At 39.3% G+C, this 23452-nt stretch overlaps 1 protein-coding gene across 1 annotated transcript in view; it reads right to left on the bottom strand.

Annotated features, from left to right (window-relative positions):
* The window catches only part of LOC147711521 (neuromedin-U receptor 1-like), a 217114-nt gene that overhangs the window by 46027 nt on the left and 147635 nt on the right, over positions 1-23452 (bottom strand). The window contains exon 2 of the mRNA XM_086920205.1: positions 10497-12046. Within this exon, the coding sequence (XP_086776331.1) occupies positions 10497-11379 (883 nt within the window). The 5' untranslated portion in view covers positions 11380-12046. The remainder of the gene's footprint in view (positions 1-10496; positions 12047-23452) is intronic.

Below are 23452 nucleotides of genomic sequence, written 5' to 3'. Positions count from 1 at the left end.
AAAAATGCTTTTTAGGATGCATCATTGCTTTTTCTTGAAAATCGCTAATTTTGCGATTTTCTAAAATGCGATTGCATTTAAGGAATCGCAATTTTGCGATTCCTTAAATGCAATGCATCATTCTTTTAAAAATTGCGATCTTGAAGATTGCAAGTGCAAATTACCACGAGGTTGAACCTCGTGGTAATTTGCGAAAAATGTTTAAAATGCTCAAATTAGCATTTTAAACACTTTCATGTTACAGACACACATGTCCTTAGGACATATGTGTGTGAAACATCCATTTTGAAATACATTTCTGGGGTGCAGGGGGGGGTCCTTTGGACCCCCCCCTGCACCCATGGAATGCATCAACATTTTGCGAATTCCAATTTGCGAATTCGCAATTACCATTGATTCCTATGGGCCTTTTGGCCCATAGGAATCAATGGGAATTGCGAAATCCCAAATTGGAATTCGCATAATATTTGCGATTCGGTAAAAAGTGCGATTTTTACCGAATCGCAAATATTATCCACTTTCAATAATGCATCCCGTTTTGCGATTCCATATTTGCGATTCGGTAAAAATCGCAAATTTGGAATCGCAAAACGGGAGTTTGATGCATGTGGGCATAAATGCTTAAGCAAAATAAGGAATCGCAATTTTTTGCGATTCCTTATTTTGCTAATTTCTCATACATCCCAAAAGATGCAAAATGTCCGTTTGCGATTCGTTAAGGCCGAAATTCTGCGAATTTCGGCCTTAACGAATCGTAAAAGGCTTGATACATCTAGGCCTATATGTTTAAATGTTTAGCATAGAAATATGGAAATCATCAGAAAGAATCATTGTAACATGATAATATGCAAAACAATTAATAAATCTTCATCGTCACTTAAATCATACAAAATTGTCAAGTAGGTTTTTTACTCTTTGTGGCTGTTTTCCAAACTGGGCTTAACACTTTTCACGTGTACTAACTAGTGCAGGGTTCAGGGTAGCATCATAGCTGCTGAGTGGAGCTCCCCTTTCCTTGGTTAATGAAGAAGGAAACTTGACAGACCTTCAAAGGCCTTGACACAATGTTCATACGTATCATCCTACTGTTCTAATCTTCTAAAGTTGCATTCTCTTTTATTCCAACTTCCCAGTAACGTACACTGGTTTACTTATATTTTTAATGATGATACAGTATTTTGCGGTTTGTTGGCATTTTGTGTCTCTGTTTATATGTATGCGTATACGTGAAGTGATTCTCCATGTCGGTTGAAGTTAATGGGACCCAGGACGATGCCCCTGTTTCTGCTCAACTGCCGCAAGTTTTCATCAGCGATATAAGGCATTTCTTCGGGTACTACCATGTCAGAGATTGTTGGAGAGGGACTCGGCAACCCAGAAGTCAGTGGGCCCAGGAGGCAGCCCATTTTACTGATCACCTGCCGCAAGTTTGCATCAGTGCTATAAAGCGTTTCTTCAAGTCCCACCTTGCTGGACGCACCCATGAAAAGACCAGGTCCAACAGCATGCCCGTCTTGCACCCGTCATCAATCGTAGAAGGCCATGCTGGGCTACAGCCTTTGCGTCCATTATATGTGCCCAACGGCTGATGCCTCCGATTAGGCTGGGCTCAAGGAATTCTGTGAGTATACTTATGGTTTACTGGCCTTCATGTTTTTCGGGTAACTTCGCTCTGCTACATTTAATTTGCATGGTGGACAGACTTGCTGGGATTTTGAAAGGGCTGCTTTCCATTTTGAAGAGCAGATATTCTCTGCGCTCTTTTGTTGCATGACTCTGTCTCGCTCGTGCCTTGGTGCCTAGGCCTATGATCTGTATCAAATTGAATTGCTTTTGCTGTTTATCCGAACATGGGAAAGAGAAAGCATCCTTCAACCACAGTCAAATCAAAATCTCCCGGCACATCCCGCACTACAATTATGTACTATTTAACGGGGCCATGGAGGATACTGAAGAGGAAATTTCTAGTATTGAAAAGAGACTGTAATCAAGGTCTGATGGACACCTTAACACAGGATCTCACACAAGATTACCTTGTTAAATCCCCTGGGTTTGTTGCAGTAGATGGGGCGAAGGGTTGTGTGCAACCTATTTCAGATTTTATTTTCCTCAGTTGATTCTAGATCACAACCACCTTCAAAATGAATGTGAGCACCCAGGACTCATTCTTATGCAACTGAGAGTAATCCATTGATTGGAGATATAGCAATTGCTAAACTTAATGTACTTTCCAGATCAATTAGAACTAAGTCTAGTGTAACGATCCTCAGGACTTCTTCAGGACACCATAAAAGTCTGTTCTCTATGTTTCAAGCTTTGGAATGTACAGTAAAAGTCTCTTTGGACTGTATTGTTACCAGATTAAAGCATGTGGAGAGTATTACCTCCAGTTCTTTAGACTTACTGAAGTCTAATTTAACCCTTGCTACTCTTCATCCCATGCCTAAAACTGGAGAAGTTCCTACTACGGTTTTAACCAGTGGCGTAACAAAACTTGAGGGGGCCCGTGCAAAGAACATGGAGGGGGCACCCTCCGTCCACACTCAGGATATCTCAGCCCAGGGTACTGTGTTGAGGGGGCCCTCTGGAGCTGGGACCCCCGCATCGCAGGGCCTGCGGGGGCCTTTGTTGCCCCCCTGGTTTTACCAGTTCCTTCTCAAATTGTGGGTGCACATCCTGTATCTCAGACCAATGCTGGTGGCATTAATACTTTGCATGTAAATAGCAACGCAAGGGGACAAATAATATGCCATTCCACACAAGAGAAAGGCAGCAGGGTTAGCAGGAACTGCACCACCTAGGCTAGACACTAGTATTTTTAAGCACACATATTGTCCACCTCAAATGGCCAGCTGCCACATGGTCACAGATAAAAACAAAAGAACCAAAGGGGTGATGAGGGCAACACAAGAAGAACAACAATGGTTAACACACAAAGAAGAGTTCTTTTACAGGTGCTGTTGGTGTGCGATGTAAGTTCTTTATGTCATATATTCTTAAAACACTTTAGGATACAGCCAACGCATTTCACGCTTCAAGAGGGCTTCTTCAGGGCAAAGTAATTAAAATTCATTAGTCGATGCATGAGTTCATATCAAAAGAACGCCACCGGAGACCGACGTCAGAGAACGTCACTTGTAATGATTGAAACTCCAATGTCCCCAGGCCTTAATGAATTTGGTATGTCACAAGGCCTCAGTGTCCTCCTAGACCCCGGCGTCTCCATGGACTTCTTCAAGACAAATGTTCTTCTTTGGGGCCCTTTATTGACCCAGGTGTTGGGTGTATCCTGCACCACAGGTTACTTGAGCACATGGGCAGAGTTACTTATTTTTCCAAATTATAAGAAGGGGGTTCGTTCGTTGTTGCTTCCTATCACCCAATCTTATTGCCTGACTCACTGTTGAAAGTCGTAGGCAGTATTATCCTGTATAGACTAGCAGAGTGGGATGCAAGGAATTAGGTTTTATCTGGCCTACAATATGGTTTCCGTAGTGGTCTTGGGACAATAGAACAAGGACTTAACCTCAAAATTTTAGTTGGAAAGTATACAAAGATCAAGCTGAGTAATATGTTTTTAGCCTTTGTTGACTTATCTAGTATATTTAATTGCATTATGCATGACAAGCTGTGGACCATCATGACTAAGCTTGGCGTGGACCCACGCATAATTCAGTTTCTAAGAGAGTTGTATTCGGGGAGAACGGCCAGGGTCTAATATGGCCTTAGGGGATGAATGCAACCATCCTTTTAGTGTAGAAAGGGGAGCCAAACAGAGTTGCATTCTCGACCCCTTTTGATTCATCCTATACATTAATAGTTTAGGCAAAGTTTTAGTAGATAATTGCACTGATCTCCATCAAATCGCCCATCATCTGAGTCTGGCTCTCCTATATGCAGACAATGCCATTCTCATGGCCTGCACACCCTACAATGGCTACTTTCTTGTTTCTTTCTTGGTTTGCATATTATATGCAGGAATTAAGGCTTTTAGTGAATCTAGGTAAGATTTTTATAATGAAATGTGGGAAGAGATATCCAAAATCCCGTTATTTTACGATTGAGGAGACTAAGAATATTTTTACTTCATCCTTTTCTTATTTGGGCATTTTATTTGACAAACATGGATCCTCGAAACAGGTGATTAGCACCATAAAATTATATTTTATGAAAGCCATTACAGCACTCTACAACTTTGCAACAAAATTAGGTAAGAAGCCACATAAGGAAATGTTAGCCATCTAAACTGTTAATTGCTTGTCGACCACCTTATATAGGACAGGTGTCTGGGGTACAGCGACTCAACCTCTCCAACTATTGGAAAATTCGTTTCTCAGGACCCTCTAGTCAGTTCCTCAGAGCTGTTTCTCAGTTGTCTGTCACTCAGAACTGGGGGTCCCTTTTTTAACAGATCTTGATAGAATTCTGCTAACCCTCCTTTGCTATACAATTTGGGCTTTAGACAATACCATAGCCAATCGTGAAATCATCAGGGATAGTTTTCAATCATTGTTTTCTTACAAATCCCTTGCCTGAATTATATTAAAAACTTGTGTTCTGATTTAGGGCATCCAGAGTACTTCAATTCCCCCAAAACACCGGAGCTAACTAGCAGGAAAGATCTGAAACAGACCTGTTTATACCTTATAAAGGATCATAGATTGACCACAAAGCTTATAAAACCCTGTGTTCATGAAAATCAAATAACAATAGTTACCCACAACATAGCAGAATGCCAGACATACATTTATTTTAACATGTTTTAGGTTGGATACATTCCACCAAATGATAGCTATTCCTACTCTAAATGATTGGTCTAAGACACTTGTTAAGTGCCCTTGTGGCAACTTGTCAGATAAAAAAAATACCATGCAAACTATCCTTTTTGGTAAATTTTATAAAGCCAAGAAGAAGAGTATTTTATTACCCTGTCTGCATGGATATACATTTGCAGAACTTCTCCCTGTATTTGTTTTACAATCATTGCAAACTCATATCATGTCTACCTATTTATTTTCAGTGATTAATCCTGGGAATTCTTTGTATATCTGCAACAACCTTGTTATTCCAACATGAATTGATATACTTTGCCACTGTTTGCACTTGTTCATATTCATCATGTATCTCTGTTTTTAATCTTTTAATCTGATATATTGTGTTTAGTACTAAATTGATTAAAGCTTATTTTGACTTTGATTTTGATTCTCCATGTCTGCTGCACTTATACTATAAAATATACCGTTAACCTTGGTCGATCTTGTCCATGGAGTTATTTCACTGACTTTTATGTAACATCTTCCTATATTCATCCTTTCCTCAATTATTGTATATTTGTATCTTATGCGATGTACCCATATTAATTTTATAGTAACTATTTTTTATTTTTATTTATGTAACATGCTCGGCTTTTGTGCTCTTTACAAAATGATATATCACTAAAATAGCATTAAATTAAATAAATAAACTTGAGTATCAGATCAGGGGGTTGAAGTACGACATTTTGGCAGTGAAAGAAATTCCAAAGAAATGTGTGTAGTGGACCAGACTGTGAATAAAAGGTTCAATGAACTGTAGGAAAATGTGACGCAGACAATCATCAATACATATTCTGTTTCTTTTTTGGACCACATACAATACAAATGAAGACAGCATTGAAACTAATGAAAGCATAGGGGCAGGCAAGTAGCAACTCCAATGAAGTCTCTCAGGATTTAAAGTCTTTACAGTAATGGGATCCACTGAATTTTAAAGCAGTCAACAGGGGTAATGAAAGAGACTCTATTGGTTTTTGTAAAAATGCAAAATTAAATCTCAGGAGATCTACTGAAATAGTCTGGTGATGTGGACTCCAGCGCAAAGAGTTACTCCTTATAAGAATATGAGACCACATACATAAGAGGGTGGAATCAACCAACTCATCGGGATCCATTAAGGCAAGCAATGAGAGTGACTCAACTAATATTAGTGAAGTTACAGACAGTAAAATAAGAATGTTCATTGTTTTCTAACAAACCATTGAGGTCAATATCCCACATTTGCAATTAAATGTATGAATTGAAAGAGACTGAATATGAACAGACCAATGTTATTGTAGATCATGGTGCCAAGAGGAAGGCAATGAGAAAACCTCTCTGATGTTTGAGAGACTGTGGATAATGGAAATGCTGCGAGCCACTGAACTACATAAAGTCAATGATTTACATAAACAAGAGGGAGGCAATCAAATGCTGCAGTAAGTGGGTCTTGATGCATGTATCATGTAGAGAATTCCATAGCCTGACAGGTGTGACCAAGAAACTTAAACCACCCATATTAGCCTTTTTAAAGCTTTCACTAATTGTCATGGAACAGTGGAAGTGATCATAAGGGGCACCTTTAGCTTCAAGAAAAGATGGTCCTAGACCCTAGAAGGCTATATATGTAATGACGAGCAAAGGATATAACAATTAAGAACCATATTAGTGGGAAAGTACATCATACAGTAATTGAAATTCAAGCAAAACTACCCCAGTCTTTTGAACAAAGCTCTCCTTCCTTCAGATGTCTCATCTCCATTAATCATGTGCCCTTTTGTATCATGTCCTGACCAATGATCAGATGATTTAAGGAACATAGCTCACCATGCCTTCTGGATTAAACCGTATCTCTCTTGTCACCACCATTTTGGGATAACCTCATCTCAGCTTGGTGATGTTAATTTGGGGTACTTTGTTCTCCATCTGGTCCTGCAATTTCAACCAGTTTGAGCAAACTGTAAAGTAGGATCTGTATCTGCCTGGTGCATAATGTCTTTGATGGGTCCATAAACTTACTGCTGCCAACACACCCCTATGATTATTATGTGTATTGTAAGATTCATCTGTTTGGAGAAACAGGTGAATAACCCTCAAACATTTGGTATTTTGAGTCACACTACCTGCACTTAAACATAAAGAATGTCTAAAGGTTGCATGTTTCTTCTCTAGAATCTTTTTCAGAATAACTAGCAGGTCATGTCCATCGAGGCTTCTAGAATCTAATAGATTAGGTTGGTAAGTTTCTGTAGGATGCTCAGCATTCCTTCAATCCTCTTTACTCCAGGAGCTTGCTCAAATCCTCTCATAAGTGTGGATCTCAGATGCTGCTTCCACAGCACAAAAACAGACCAATCTGTAAGTTGCAACTAAATCCACCCCTCAAGAAATGCATTAGATTGCTTTGGCAAGACTTCACGACAACCAAACAATACCAATAAATTCCAAAGCCCATAATACATGCTGTCTGTTTGGAGGTGTGTTGGTACTACCACTTCTTGCTCAAATCATGTAGCTAATAATTATAGGATATGTCCAATAAGGAAAGCCATTTCTCTAGAAACACTCTATTACTAAATATTTAGAGTATTCAACCCATCATGCTAACCAAATAACCAGAGCTTCTAGAGACACACTGGAGACTGGTGCCCCAGTAAGCATGGGCTATCTCCACACCACTCCAGGTGAGAGCGGTGGGGTGGTTGGGCCGGCTTGGGGTGATTTTGAGTGACAACCACAAGGGAAAATTAAATGAATAATTAATTTTCCCTCATGGCTGTCTCTCGAAATCCCCCCAGCCGGCCCCACCGCCATACAGCTCTTACCTGCAGCGGCCGAGGCTGATGAGCCACACATCATAAATGTTCCATCCCTCCAATTGCACTAACAGCTTTAAAGAGAACTGTTTGGCATATGTTCATACATCAGTCAGGCACGCCTCTGGAATGGACTGCAATGTTGATGAAACTACCAAGAAGCCATCACAATGTAAAAACCTCCAAAGAACACTGACTGGTGAATCAATCTGAATGGCATTGCCATTGGATACCTACTTTAATACATCTTCAGCATGCTATCTAAAAACATCTAGAAGTGAACATGTGCATCCATGGGAGCATGATCATTTTACATATAGTACAAGTGATTCAATGTAGTATTTTGATTGTATTCAGGTGAGTCTGGGCCATTCGTACCAAACATAAATATAGTTGTACACCTTCAGAATACCCTGTGAAGATCTTAGGAGTCCAGAATTAATGGATCTTTCCTTGGGTCATACGCTTGGCAGGTTGATGAACATAGGGTTGTTTTTACCCTAAACATTTAAACATCAGATTTCCACTCCTAATATTTCCACGCAGTTAAATCCATGTGGCCATGATCTTGTTATCTATTGACTATCCAGTAGTGTTTACTTGGGACTCCCTACCTATCTAATGCAAAGTATTCATGGTCTACATAATTAAGGTGGACAATTTCTTTCACACCTGATCCAAATCAAACATATTCTACTATCCATCAATTCTCTCAGATTATTTCTACCGTGTAGACTTGCCCAACTGCCTGCCAGGAGTGAAGAGGACCTGTCCTACAATCCCATGAAGTACTGTCCACCATATTAAGATATCAATCCCTGACTGGCGGAGATCTCTGTGATGAAAATGTGTTTACTAGCGTCGTGGGTGCACTTTCCTCATTATTGACTGATGAAATGACACCATATTTTTTTCTCCTACTCTAAAATATATAGTTTTTGCTTTCAGAATCTATCCTCAAAGTGTGGACTGATTCTGAACAGCAAATGATCAACAGACCTGACAGGTAGGGAGTTTGCTCCCTGGTGGATACTTGGCATCTGCAAACATCTAACTGACTTCCTCGGTCTTGGTCATAGATTGATTACCAACCTATGCCTCCCATTTCTCTGCACTCTGATGGTCTATTAAGATAACTGCCCTAATGAAGATTCTTTTGTTCAAGAAGCTGAAAAAGACAGGAACATTGTGCAAGTCTTTAGTCTGTGCCACAACCTGCCACCCGACCTGTGAGAGGGAGAGGTGTGGTGCTGTGGCCAGAGCGGCGGCTTCTAGAGTGCGGGGTTCACGGTTCGATCCCCGAAGCCGGCAGCAACTCAGCTCAACATCATGGGACTCTGGGCAATAGCTCACTTAATCTCCCCGACGGCCTCCAGCACTTTGAAACCCTTTGGGGGGGTGATATGTTTGCACTTTTCAAATAGGCTGGTGATCGTTCAACTCCTTATAAGATGTAGGGTAAATACACTGCTGTTCCAAAAATGTGAATGATGTTATGCATTGCATAAATTCATTAGTCATGTGCCAAGGGTATATAGGACAGAAACAACTAACCTATATTAAGGGCCTGATCTAGATTTCGGCAGAGGGGTTACTCCAACACAATAGTAGCAGATATCCCGTACGCCAAAATCTAAATGTAATTATCTCCTATGGGATTTAGATTTCAGCGGATATAATATCCGTTACCATTGTGACGGGGTAACCCATCCGCTGAAATCTAAATCAGGCCCTAAGTGCCTATTTTCAGGAATATCTTCCTCTCTGACTAAATGGTGAACACAGATCAATTAGAAATAGTCTGAGGTAGCGGTTGCAAACCATGATCTTGTTTTTTGTAACTCTAGGCACTTCTCTTTCTACCCACAGTCTCAGGGACATGACTTCTGCCGAAGATAGAGAAACAAATAGAAGGTTCTTGTGCAGATAGGATGGGACAAGGAACCACCCTGGAGGTTAAAGGATTATGGAGGTCATTGAAGATCAAAGAACTCACAATGTTACTTCCACTCCCCTTGATATTGTGGTCCATCTACAATGGGAGTAGGGCAGAAGAATACGGCAGGCAGGAAGAAAGGTTGTTTAGAGAGAGAGTTTGTTTAGTCCTATTACCAGGAGATGATGGCAGAAATGACAATAGAAGAACATTTTTGCAATATCTGTAAAGTACTGTAAGAAGTAACAATAACAAGTGGTATCAACTTGTATAAGCGAGACATGAGTTGAGTAAGATGGGTACGAGAAAGACTACATATTCCTTTGGCCCCTTTCTTTGGTCATAGTCTCCCTAGATTTCCGTTTCAAATATAGGCTTCGCCTGTTATTTGAAAGCTGGTAACTCTGTATTCATACTTATAATAGGTATTTGATATAGCGTGGGTCTAGTTCAAGTGAGGACTTTAGATATCACTGTACAGTTGCAGGGGTCCATCAAGCATGTGTGCATGTGTGTGTGTTTGTGTGTGTATGTGAAAGAGAGACATTGAGAAATGTACAGAACCTTCCATGGGATGTAGAGGACCAGGAAATTTAAAATTAGGAATTGGGACATTAATCACCAAACTGTGTATGTGAACTTTTCTGATGTATATTTCTATTTTTTTTTTATTACAACACACAATTGTGTTTTCTGGCACAGCGAGATTAAGTTGCCTGGCACCAAGATTAAAGTTTGCCTGCCTAGAGTGAAAAACTGAATGGATTAAAAAAAAATTCAAGTTCAAAAGTTAGCAAATTTGCTACAATCATGTATCTATTCATGTTTTAACGCAACAAACTGATATATTATTCTAATGAAAACATATAAAGCCAGGTATTTAGGATCTATAGTTTTTACGTTTTCATAGAAAGCAGATGTGGTAGAGAGAGAAGTAATCATTGTACTTACACAGCATCTTGGTGATTTGCCTTCTCCTTCCAGTCTCTAGATGAATTTTCCAGCTTGTATTGCTGTTGCAGTTTTTGCCAAGTCTGCCAATCGGAAACTTCTTCTCCTTTGTTAACCGACAGCCAATTAATAGATACAGGACAGTAATTATCGTGACTGGCACAAAGTAGAAAAACACTGTGGTGATCTGAATTACAAGGTTGTACATCCACTTGGGCTTGAGCATGCTGCATGTGGCAGACTCCTCGATTTTCTCCAGTGAAGGTAAATAGATGTAGTAGATTCCATGGAGTGAGGTATTTGGAATAGCGCACAAAAACGATGTTACCCATACTGCACTGATCACCCTTCGAGCATGAGTGTTGGTCATCACATCTTTAGTTCTCAAAGGGTGCACCACTGCTATGTATCTCTCCACACTGAGGGCAGTCACATTCAAGACAGAGGCAAAACATACAGTCTCAAACAAGAATGTCTTGAAGTAGCATCCCCCTTCCCCTAAAGGAAATGGGTAATTCTGCCACATCTCATATGTTTCCAATGGCATTCCAAAAACCAGCACTAGAAGGTCAGAAATGGCTAAGCTAAATAGATATAGGTTGGTTGGGGTCCTCATTTTTCGATGTTTAGCGATTACGGTGCAGGTGAGAAGATTGCCAGCGACACCCGTTACAAATATAAAGAGATAAGTCAAAGAGATTGGGAGAATGAAGGAGGACGTTTTGGGTCCCAAGATCCTAAAGAGTAGTTTTTGGATCACCCTGGTTCTGCTCAGATTTGGGGTACCATTCCAAGTCTCGTTACTGAAGGTCCAGTTGCAGGTATCTAGTTGAAGATCTTCAGAACATATCTGGAAAAGGTCTTCCTGCTGGACTGCAGTCATGGCGACAAATCAATCCTGATGAGATTCTTTGCCTTGTACCCAGACACAAGTGATTTCTTAACGGGTGTTGATGTCCATTGTTGTTACAATATGCCTAAATTAGTAGCATTCCTCAGAGATTCTTACAATAGTGTCCCTTACATTTGTAATATTCTTACCATACAGAGATGTTGATGGCAAGCCACCAATTCTTACACAAACGCTCACTCCCATAGTATATTAATTAAGAAACTGCTTATGGTGATGTAATTTCAAAGTCCAGATGTCATAAGCTTGAAATGTCATACATCTCATCTTCCTACATGAATAATATCTTCTTTCAGAAATACTTCTAAAAGCAACAAGTGAGCGGCACTTGATTCAGAGCCAACCGTTTCAAAATTCTGTAACTTTCAGAATTAATTTTAATAAAATGACACAACTATTTGAAATAATGCACGATACAATATACTCTTTTAGAGGCTCTATGCCATTATTTCTGCATTGTTAAAAATACATTTATACTTGATAATCCATTTTGCCATCGCTAAAAGTACGAATATTTCTATTTCTTTCCGTCTCAAATGTATTGTCAAACAGAAGAAATTATTTTTCCTTCACGATCATCTTGATGGCCTTAGGTCAAAATTATTTGCAGAGGTCTGAGGTCCAATTGGCTTGGCATTACCTGAAATACAGCAGAAAAGTCTATTTTACAAGTATGAATTTACAAGATGATGGTGGGGATGAAGTACTTTATGCAAAAAGAACTAGGTATGAATAATTAAGTACATCTGATACAATTTTCCATAACTAACAATGGAGAGATTATTTATAAAACATATTGAGGCGGGTATTGCACAGTATTGTTCATAAATGAGGACATTTGAACAGAGAAAAAACTCAGAATAAACAATATTTGCCCAAAGTCCGATGAAGAAGCACTCCCCTGCTTTGCAGCTAGGATTGTGAGCTTTATAAATACACATTCTCACATATATGATACAACTGATATTTTATCTGCAATAAGTGACAAAGAGTCCCTGACCAAAAGGAAACATGCTTGGTCAATAATAAACAGTTACAAAAAAAAGAGTCCGCAAAAATATTTGAATACAGCTTGGACTTGGAAATATAAAAATATATTCATGAAAGCCCGGTTCGGAATCCTGCCCGGAGAATCTCATGCACTGCCATGGAAAAAGCTTGAAAATAATATATCATGTCGATTGTGTAATGCAGGAGAAGAAAACATCATACATCTATTGTGCCTTTGCCCGGAACTAAAAAATGAAAGATTAACACTTTTAAAAAGGCATTTCAATGAAAGATCAATAAGGACATGTAGACAAGCACTAATCCTATGTCTTTGCTTGGAAGATATACATATTAATTCTGCCCTCTCAAAATTTTTAACAAGTGCACAGAAAAAAATGGAATTTAAAAAAAAATGAACTATGATACTGTTTATATTTCTGAATTTTTAAGATTATGAAATTATCGCTTATTTTACTTTTACTGTATTACTATAACTGAAATTTTATATTGTGCATTCTCTTTTGGTAAAGATTTTAAATAATCACTCAATAAATATATCTACCCACTACATATATGATACATACAGTGCATAATTTGAGAAGGAGGTTGCTAGTGGTGGGCACAGGCACTCATTCTTGGGCACTAGTATATATTTCCATCATCAGATTTTGACAACAGCAAGAGAGAGAGAAAGGCAGAAAAGGGAGAAACAAGCACTGGCAATGCAAAATGATCTGGTTTATAACTGCACATACCTCTTCTGTCACTTATGAGCTTATGCACTTTGTAACTCATCCTTAAAAGCATGCATCCATTCATCCACTCACTGACTCATTCTTGCATCTTTAATAAAACAGACACACAAAAAAGCAACAAGCATATCCAAGATAAATTATAGTTAGAAAAGTAAAGTGAGCAGCTCCCTATGACTATCTAGCAAATTGCAAGACTCACAAAAAAATAGAAAAAGGAAAGAAATGGAAAGGGACCTATAAAAGGAAATGGAAAACTCAATGTGACTCATCAGCCCACTGACACTCACTCACATTCAGGCAAATCTGAACACCTGATCGGGCAAAATCTCACCACTCACAGAGCTTTAGAACCAATGACTGAAATGGGCTAACCCATTACCCTATGAAGCTTGCCATCTTGGGGTGAAGTAGAATGTGAATGATTCTTGAACTGAAAGAAGTGGGCTGATCCAAAGATATTTAATGTGTGCCTATGTATATAGTTTTTTTTATTACAACAATATGGCTGACAAATACACCTACCAGGCCTTTTTCATATGGTCTGTGAAGGATAATCACACTGAACATCTTCAAGCCTTAGAATCTGTTAAAGGAAGTAACCAAAATCAAAATTCTTGCCTACTACAGTAATCCAGTCATCCGTTAGGTTCCATGTAGAAAAATGCTTACCTACAAGCTTTAACACAGTATAATATCAGTTCACCCTTAAAGGACTATTGGCTTTAGCCAATGATTATCACAATAAATTAATACAAAACGTTAGGCCTAAAACCTTTGTTGTAACGTTTCATGATAAAAGGATTGGACCTATGGCATGTGATGTAACTTTTCCTAATGAACCCATGTGACCTATAGGTGTTAACATTGGTCTACTATAACGAACATTAGCTTTCTCACAATCCACCGAACCATTCGAAAAATAAAAAATAGATTTTAAAAAAATGACACAACGCCTTTAAAAAAGGTTTGACTGGGATTATTACAGTGAAAATGTTCTACCCCAAAGATTTATCTGAGGAATCTAACCAACACCAACATCCTTTCTTACTAAGGAAACTGTGAGATTCCACAGCAACAAAATACCATTCTACAGCCTTCTGCACAGTCTAATAACAATTAATTGCTCAAAGCCTATTGGCTTTAATAATGTATTTCGTAATAAATTGGTCAGATCTACTGCTAATGTTGTAACTTTTCATAATAAGCAGATCAGCTCTATCGCATCTGACATATTTTTTTTCAATGAATCAGTCTAGCACCTTTAGCCTTCATCATTAGCTTGTCACTACAAATAACCCAGACTTACTTAATTCTGCATAAGCTTCTTATAAAAGCAGTGATAAAGCCTGAAGCCAGAAAGTTATCAATATAAACTAAATTACAGTTGGTCAAAAAAATATTAAACCCCAGTAAAGAGGGCTAACCAGGACTATGAAAGTGCACCACCTCAAACCTCAGCGTAAGAGTCTCCCTTTATTCGCCTGCTTTATCGACTACTCTGCACCGTTCGATGGGGTAGGCCGTGCTATCCTATGGAGAAAGCTGGCCCAACGGAACATCAATCCAACCCTATTAAGAGCAATCCAATCGTTGTATCAAAAAACGTGGGTCCGAATTAAACTCTCAAGCGATTTCGCATCTGAGAAGATTGACATGGATCGAGGGTTAAAACAGGGTTGAGTCCTAGCACCTCTGTTGTTCAATCTATATACAGCAGACATGGAGATAGCCTTGTCCGGGCAGCCTTAGCCACTCCATGGATTGGTGGAACTAAAATCCAGTTTATGCAATATGCTGATGACCTGGTACTTCTGGATCATACCAAGATTGGCTTGCAAAAGGTGCTGACCGCCCTGGCAACTTACAATGATAAGAACCGGTTGGTAGCTAACTCCTCTCAGTCAAAGATAGTAATTTTTGGCCATAATCCAAACAGAAAACTAGCCAAATGGAGGCCTGGCCATCTGACTTTGGAAAGCACACAGCAATACACTTACTTGGGTGTCTGCTATCACGAGTCGGGGCGTTCTGGTGCCCAACTAAAGAAAATCCAAAGCAAAGGGAAAACTATCACCTATGCGCTCTGCAAACTACAAGCCAATCTACATAGCCCAACGACAATGGCTATCCAAAGAGTACTTAAGGCAAAACTAATGCCGGCCCTCAATTATGCCCAACAAGAGTTGCCGGGTAAACTTAACAAGAAACTGGAAAAAATCAACTGCAGAGCGTATAAGAAATTATTCTTACTACCGAAGTGCACCAGAAACACCCTTGTCCGCCTAGAATTTTCGCTCAACCAAAAAAACTGGAAGAGATGGCTGCCCTGTGTAAATATTACTATCTCATAATAGCGGCACAAGACAAGTCGCTGAAGGCAGTCCTGAAACATATTTTTACGGAACCCGGGAACCCTTGGTCAACCACCTTCACCATGGCGAAGGAACTCCTCAATCTCGCCACTGACCATTGGAACCCCGAGCTTGTTAATTATGCAGCAATTAAAAATACCATCAAAAAACAAGTCCATATCCGTTCCCGGGAAATGGATCTGGAGTCACTGGCAAAACGAGGTTTCCATGAGTCCCTATGCTTGCCGCACATAGTGCATAATCCCAAACACCATCTCAAGCAGGCGGTGGGCCGCTCTGCCCTTCACAGGATCTTAGCCTACAGATTACTCCCTCTGCCCCTTAAAGAACTATACGCTCTCGAACTGACTGGTCGGGGAGTCCCGGAATGCAGACTCTGCAATTACAAACGAGAGTCGCTGGCCCATCTATTACTTTGCTGTCCGGCCTTGCACATAGCACACAACCTTTACCTTAGGCCAATTCTACGACAAAGGGGGACACGTACCGCAAAGGAGGCGGTCCATCAACTATACACATTGACTATAGTAAAGCAAATGGCCTCCTTTGGAAAGTTTATCCAACAGACACGGGCCAAGCTGATGGCTACCCAGGGCATAAATGATTAAAGACCTTGCAGTAGTAGGCGGGGCTGCCCTTGCACAGATACTATTCTTTTGAGCTTGCCAGTGCCCAGAGATTCACTATACAGACTTATCAGCTGACTAACTTGTTGTTTTAAATCTTTTATAATTTTGCACTCTGTTTTTAATGTGTTTTTAATGTAATGGTTTTGAGTAACCAAACAATAAATTAATTAATTCATTCATTCATTCACCAACTCAAAGCTCCTGAGTTGATTACTCTGGCAACCACTAGGCACAGAGTTTATAACTATATTGAAAACTACAGTTGACAAAACATTATGCAACCCATCTGACAAAAGCCTGCGAAAACAAACAACCTAAAAAGTCTATTGGCTTTAGCAAACCCTTTTTAAATTAACTTGGTAAGGGCTATGGACTTTGTTGTAACGAAATCAGGTCTAAGACTTCCAAGATCAATTTTGCCAATGTACCAACCAGGCCTACAGCCTTTATCATTGGTGCATCACCATAACCAACGTAGAGCTACTGAATTCTGCATAAACATTCCAACAAAGAAATGTATGACTTACAACACACACATTTACAACGCATGCCCTTACAACGCAGTTTTTAAATTGCAACATTCACTACAGCGCATTCCATTACATCATAAGACACTACATCGCATTAAAAAAAATGACATTTACAACGCATTCCATTACATAGCATACTACCTTTACAACGCATACCATTACAATGCATTCAAGGTAAGTATTGGATAGTATAAGGGTAAAAATTACTATTCTAACTCCAGGGGGTGCAACAGTAGGGTAAGTGTTGGATAGTGTAGGGGTAAAAATTACTAATCTAACTCCAGGCGGTGCAACAGTGGGGTAAATGTTGGATAGTGTAAGGGTTAAAAATTACTATTCTAACTCCAATGGTATGTGTTGTAATGGTATGCGTTGTAGTGACATGTGATGTAGTGTAATGGTATGCGTTATAATACCTGCTTTGTAGTGTCATGCATTGTAAAGTATGTTGCGATGTAATGCCTCCGTTCTAAGTGTAGTACGATGTCATGGTTGTGTTGTAAAGGTTGTTTCACCCCAAAAAAGCAGTAAAAAGGCAAATAGTTAGACTATTATAAATATACACAAAATTAAAACTGACAAAACAGTATATAATCTTCCACCCCAAGACCGAAGAGGGTTGACAGGGAATATCAAAGTGCAATTCTTCTGCTCACAGGATTCTCATAAAGGAAACCACTGGTGGAAACCCAATACCAAAACCTATGCCTACCACAGTAATCTGTGAGAATCCATATGGCACAATACGCAAGTACAGGTTGATAATCCACGCTTAAATTCCTAATGGCTTTCAATAATTAAGACTATCCCACTGCATTTAATATAAATGTTCTTGATAAAAAGATAAAGCCTATTATTGTGAGTCAGTCATGAAAGCTCTACTGAGCATAAGCTTTGTTACAAGACAAAAAATGTACACACTTTCAGCCCAATCAAAACCTGTAATCAGGGCAATCAGAATTTGGATGGAGCCAAAGTCCATCTATCAGTGGTTCTTCTTACAGCTATTATTCTGTTGATCACATAAGGTTTGGTGACTGCTGCACAGTCCACCCAGATCTTAAAAGGAGTAAGAGAACAATGAGAGAACAGGGATAACATAAGAAAGAATAGACAAAACAGAATCTTCACTAGTAAGATGAAGTGCCAGGAAGTACAGCGCTATTGGAGAAAGAGGCAAAACTGGTCAGCCTTGGTATTCAGTAATCCCAGCATTTTACAGAGCTGTGTACAGGCTCCTAAAGAAAACATTTGTGCCCATGTACGTTTTTTTCTTAGTGTTTCCAAAACCCTTTACAAGATGGCCACTGTCCATTTGCGTGGTTTCTGAGGAAAAAATAATAATGGCGAAATCAATTTTTTGGCATTTGGTAGCAAAGGTGAGACCTTTATACTTAAGCAATTCTTATTTTTATTTTATTTCAGCCCCGTTGCAATACCTAAATTACCAAATAGTGTTGCTTAGCATCACTGTTTTCTTTTATCATATTAGTTTTTTATATACCTTTGTTAGGTATTCTGCTGCCCCATCCAAGTGATCATCTTCAACTATCCAATAATAATAATAAAAGATTGCGTGAAGATGGAAGAGTCTCAGTCGCCTCGTTTTTTAAATATTTTCGAAGATTAATATTTTTGCTTGCCAGTCTAAACATTTTTTTTATCTGAGACAAATTGATGTTTTCCTACCCCATACCCACTCTTCCACTTTACAACAGGAGAAATGCCTTGTAAAGGAAGGATAATGACATTCCGCTGGTGGCATCACAAACAGGGGCTAATCTTGGCTATCATTAGAACTGTTTTAGTATGTTGATGATCAAGATAAGGAGGAGCACATGAAAAAAATAAATGTTCTTTCCCTTCCTTCATGCTTTTTAGTATAACATGGACTTCTTCACAAAACTTGGTGTCCAAAGGCATGGTACACAATTTTTGTAGTAGAAAAAATAGCCTTATGTGGCTTCGCAATACAAAATGATTTAAATATTGAATCGTTTGAACTGTAAAAAGAACTAAGAATATTCCTATGGGGTGATACTATATGAAAAGTTATGAACCACAGCTCAAGTTGTTGACTATCTCCTGAAAATTCCTGCGTCTAACATGAGAGACCCATTCAGCCAGATAAATTCTAAAGATCGGACTGTAAAGTTTGCACATTAAAATTACATTTCCAATAACAATAACAGCTTTTCAGGAGAACAGTTAGATCGGTGAGTTGCAGCTAATATTTCAGGGGATTGCAAAAAGAGATTAATAAGAGCAATTAGCGGAGTGGAGAGACAAGATAAAAAATGAAACATAGTAGATTGGGCTCCAAAGCATCAATCCTACCTTGTGAGTGTAATATGTTTCATCATAATCTAGTGCACCCTGTTGTGTGGCGTTTAGAACTCCGATTGAATTTTCCCGATTCATGCCCTTGTATAGGTAGAATTCACATTGCCCTTATACAGGCAAAGAAATCAATCCCTTATTAAGGCATAGCCCATCCTACCCAAATATTGGCATGGCTATTTCCACCCTTACTAAACGTCACAACGATTTCTTGGAAAATCAGTTTTAGCAGTTAGGGAACTTCCCCGTGCTTGAATATTGATTTGTCCAAGAACTCAAGTACTTTGCAAAGAACAACTATTCCCTAGGGGTTCTTTTCTGACGTTCATATGCCCGACTTTATGTCAAACTATGGCATTCCTAAACACCTTCAAGGTATAAATATACCTTCACTTGTTCCAGCAAGACACAGTGGTTCGGAGCAGTTCGACTATCTACTTGCCTGACGCAGCTCGCTACAGCAAGTGTTGAAGGAAGCCGACTCTCCAGCTGGGGCACTGGTCAAGAGGCAGGCCTTCTCCTGCCGAGAATCCAGCTCCAGTGTTTCCAAGCTCCCCTTGCGGGTGTTGGGAAATTGGGTCCTGAGACTGAGATACCAGAGCTCCTTCATTCTAACTAAGGTATGGAGCTGATTAGAACCTAGAGAAACCTTTGGTAGATTCTTGGCAAAAACAACTAAACCTATGCTACACAATACTTTTGATAGGTTAGGTACATTGGGGTAGGCGAATTTTAGAAGCACCAGTTGAGTATTTTAGCCTGTATATTTATGTATGTATTTTTATATGGCTTAGAAACCATACAATGGTTTTACAGTATTATTTTATAATACTATTCTCGCAGTACGCATTATACTTTGCAGTCTGCATAACAATTGTAGCAGTTCACTTCTCTTGTATGAGAAAGAAGACTGTTCAATAAACCTTTTTATTGAAAACTCGCGTCTCTCTATTTCTCTACAACTCTGTTGAAACAAAGAATGCACGATTGACTGAGTGAAATACTTATCTATTGTTTCTACGACTCTGAGAGATATATTTCTTATTCTTGGGAAACAAAGTTGTCATGTTTATGCGGTTGTCAGAAACTAATCCCAGTGTGTGAATTCGAGAACGTTTCTAGTGACCTCTGAGCTAGTTGGCACTCACTATTAAGTTTAGTATATTCGATAGAGACCTAGTCAACCTCAGTCATACGTCAAATCTATAGGATATATTATTCCAATGCGCAGAGCATATTGGGAATATAGGAACTGCACTACATGGCGCCCAACATTTGGTAAGGCACTAATTTAACGCTAGATACTAAAGTAAGTCAGTTGTGCTTTTCTCAGAGACCCCTTTTCCCGTAAAATACTCCAATAGACGTCTGGAGTGGGCACAGAGATAAAATTTCCGCCATAGCTGAGTAGGACGAAAATCCTATGTATTAGTTTTTAGTTTTTCAACTTTGAAGGTTACAGTGTTCCAAAATATTATGCACCTTATCTTTGTTTCCTTGAAAACTTGCTCTGCATCTTTCATTAAACAATGTCGAATAACGGCAACAGCATCGAGGCCGGTGGAGCTACAGGCAAAAATGCTGTACGAGCTCTTGATGCCACATGCTTTATTGAAGCAGACGAGGATGCTATAGCCATTCCATAAGATCTAAGGTAAGCCATCACTATAAAACTTATAAGAACCTGCCTATCACCAAGAGGTGGTAGGGCAGTTTTTGTGATAGAGGAACATGAATATCATCAGACATAGGTATTCTATTCATGGATAGTCTTCCCTGAAGCAAATCCAGTAACAAAAATGTTTCACTTCTACAAAGAAGATGAAGCTCCAACGGAATACATTACTTTTGAGGATGTTGAAATTCCATTAACATACCAAGAGCATGCGCTCTGGTTTTAAGGTGCCCTAAATCATATGTCACATTACCAGGCTCGGTCCACTAGGTAGAACATGAGCAACATGGCCAGTATTAGCCAGCTATACACCACATCCTGCCATTGAAGAGATGACAGATGAGGAACTATTAGTGCAACTAAAGGATCTAATAAATCCAAAGACAATTGGTCCAATATGTCATGCAGACTCTTACAACTCAACCGGCAATTAGGATTCCACAAGACACCCCTTACCAGGGGAACAAAAATAAAATTACACAACAGACTATACAATCGGTCTTTGGTAAATAACCCGCAACACGGGAACAAATTCCATTCTGGATAGCTAAAAAAATCACTCAAATCGAGGCAGTATTTCCTGATACTACCCCTCATGAGAAACACAGAATTCTAACAATCTGTTTACCAATGGGGATCGCACGACATCTGGAGGACTGCGACAATTGGGGTACAGTCTTTGCTGCAATATACACCAAAACACATGGTGTTCCGTCAACGTGGTAATACCAGACGTCCTGAAACAGATTCAAAATGAATACGGGGCAGAGCCTGCTGTAAATCTAGGTATGAAATTACTGAAGGATTTTAACAGGTCTTAACAATAATATTAGCTAATATTAAAGGTGAAGCAACATCCGTGGTGATCCGCCAAAAGTTAAGAGAATTTGATGTAACTGAGCAACCTCTGGAACTAGCCAGAACAATTGAAAAATCCTATGAAGAACTAGGTAGAGACAGTTTGGGTGGTAAACCAGTGAAACCACAACTGACTGAAAGTCCTGAAAAGGTCTTTATTAAAAACACTCCTACTCCTCCCAAGAAGAAGTGGGAGAACACTAAACAAACTTCTAAAGAGAAGCGTTCTGAATCCCGAGATAGGTCTCCTCAAAAGGAGCCCTCTGAAAGGGAGTATAACTCAGGAATAGGGATAATTTGAGAAAACCTGATAGATATCAAGATACTGCTACACGGTCCTCTCGTACCTTTCAAACTTCATCACAGAAATCCGAAAGAAGAGGACGATCAGAACACAATGAAGAACGCATGTAGTACCAAGACGATCAACGCGTTCCAAAAAGTAAGAAAAATCAATTCAGCAAGAAAAATGTAGCAGGTCTAAAAATCAGACATGTCGAAGATCTTGAGGACACAGCTCAAGAATGGGAAATGGGCTCAAATGATGTTGGACAGCGCAGCAGAAGTCTACATAGCTTGCAAGAACTTGAAGGATCATCTGGAGATGGTGGACTTGAATGAATAAATCCAAGTTGAAACTGCAGACACCAGGGTTAGAGTCCCACATAAGTTATACGAAGTAACACTCCAGATGGAGGGGATATAACTAGAAAAATAAGAGCACTCTTTTGGGAGAAGCTCTCTTTCAGGGTTATGACATCCTTCTAGCTGAACAAGACTGGCTTCCTGAATTTGTCAGGGAGTGCCCACATGGCGAAAACATCATTATTCCAGCTTTCTTCAACCATATTCCAATTCATTTAAAATACGCTTACGTCAGGAAATGGGCAGTAGCCCAGGCTACAGCATTATACAAAAATCATGTAGGATGGGATGAGGATTCTCCTCAATGTAAAATCCAGTTAAAAAACCAACCAACTGCACAAAGGCAGTATCCAGTTAAGCAATAAGCTAAAAAAACAGGTCAGGGAGATGTTAGATCAACTTGAATCCCAAGGGGTGATTAAAACATGCACCTCATCCGTGAACAATCCTTTGTTTCCTGTCTCCAAACCAGACAACACATATTGCCTAGTTTTGGATTACAGACATTTAAACTCGTGTTGCAAAACGTTTGCAGTACAAAATGCACACAGTGCAGCACTAATGAATAACATTGTGCGTAAAAAATATAAAACCACATTAGACATTTCTAACGGTTTCTTCTGTCAAAACATTGCACATGAAAGTAGGTATTTGACCGCTTTCTCAATTATGGGGACACACATCAATTCTGTTGTCTCCCCCATGGATTCAAGAATAGTCCAGGGTTATTTTCAGCCAGAGTAACAAAGTTACTACAAACCTATGATGATGAGGCATTATCATATGTCGATGACATCTATCTAATAGAAGATGACTTGGATAGGCACTTAAATAGGGTGAACACAATAATATTGGGCTTCGTTTCTGAAGGGTACAAATTCAATTTTAAGAAATCAAGAATTGCCCACATCAACGTCCTTTTCCTTTAGTTATCAAGTGAAGACAAAAGCCTGTCAGCCAACTTTTTAGAAAAGTGTGTGCTGCTCCAACCTCAAAAAACGCTGAAAAACTTACAGTCAATTCTAGGTTTCCTAAAATTCGGAAGAACATACATTCTAAATTACACAGACAGGGTTAAACCTCTCTACAAACTAATCAAACCTGATTTTAAAACAGTTAATTGGACTCAAAAACACACAGAAATTTTGTGTTCAGTCCAAACAGGCATGTTAGCAACAAAACCTTTACAAACACACGTAAACAAACGCAACTTAGTAATCCGAATCATTCCAGGAAGATGCGGATTCACATA

The sequence above is a fragment of the Lissotriton vulgaris genome, chromosome 5, assembly GCF_964263255.1.
Source record: "Lissotriton vulgaris chromosome 5, aLisVul1.2, whole genome shotgun sequence".
In the NCBI taxonomy this organism is placed as follows: domain Eukaryota; kingdom Metazoa; phylum Chordata; class Amphibia; order Caudata; family Salamandridae; genus Lissotriton; species Lissotriton vulgaris.
This window is presented reverse-complemented; position numbering and strand designations above follow the sequence as displayed.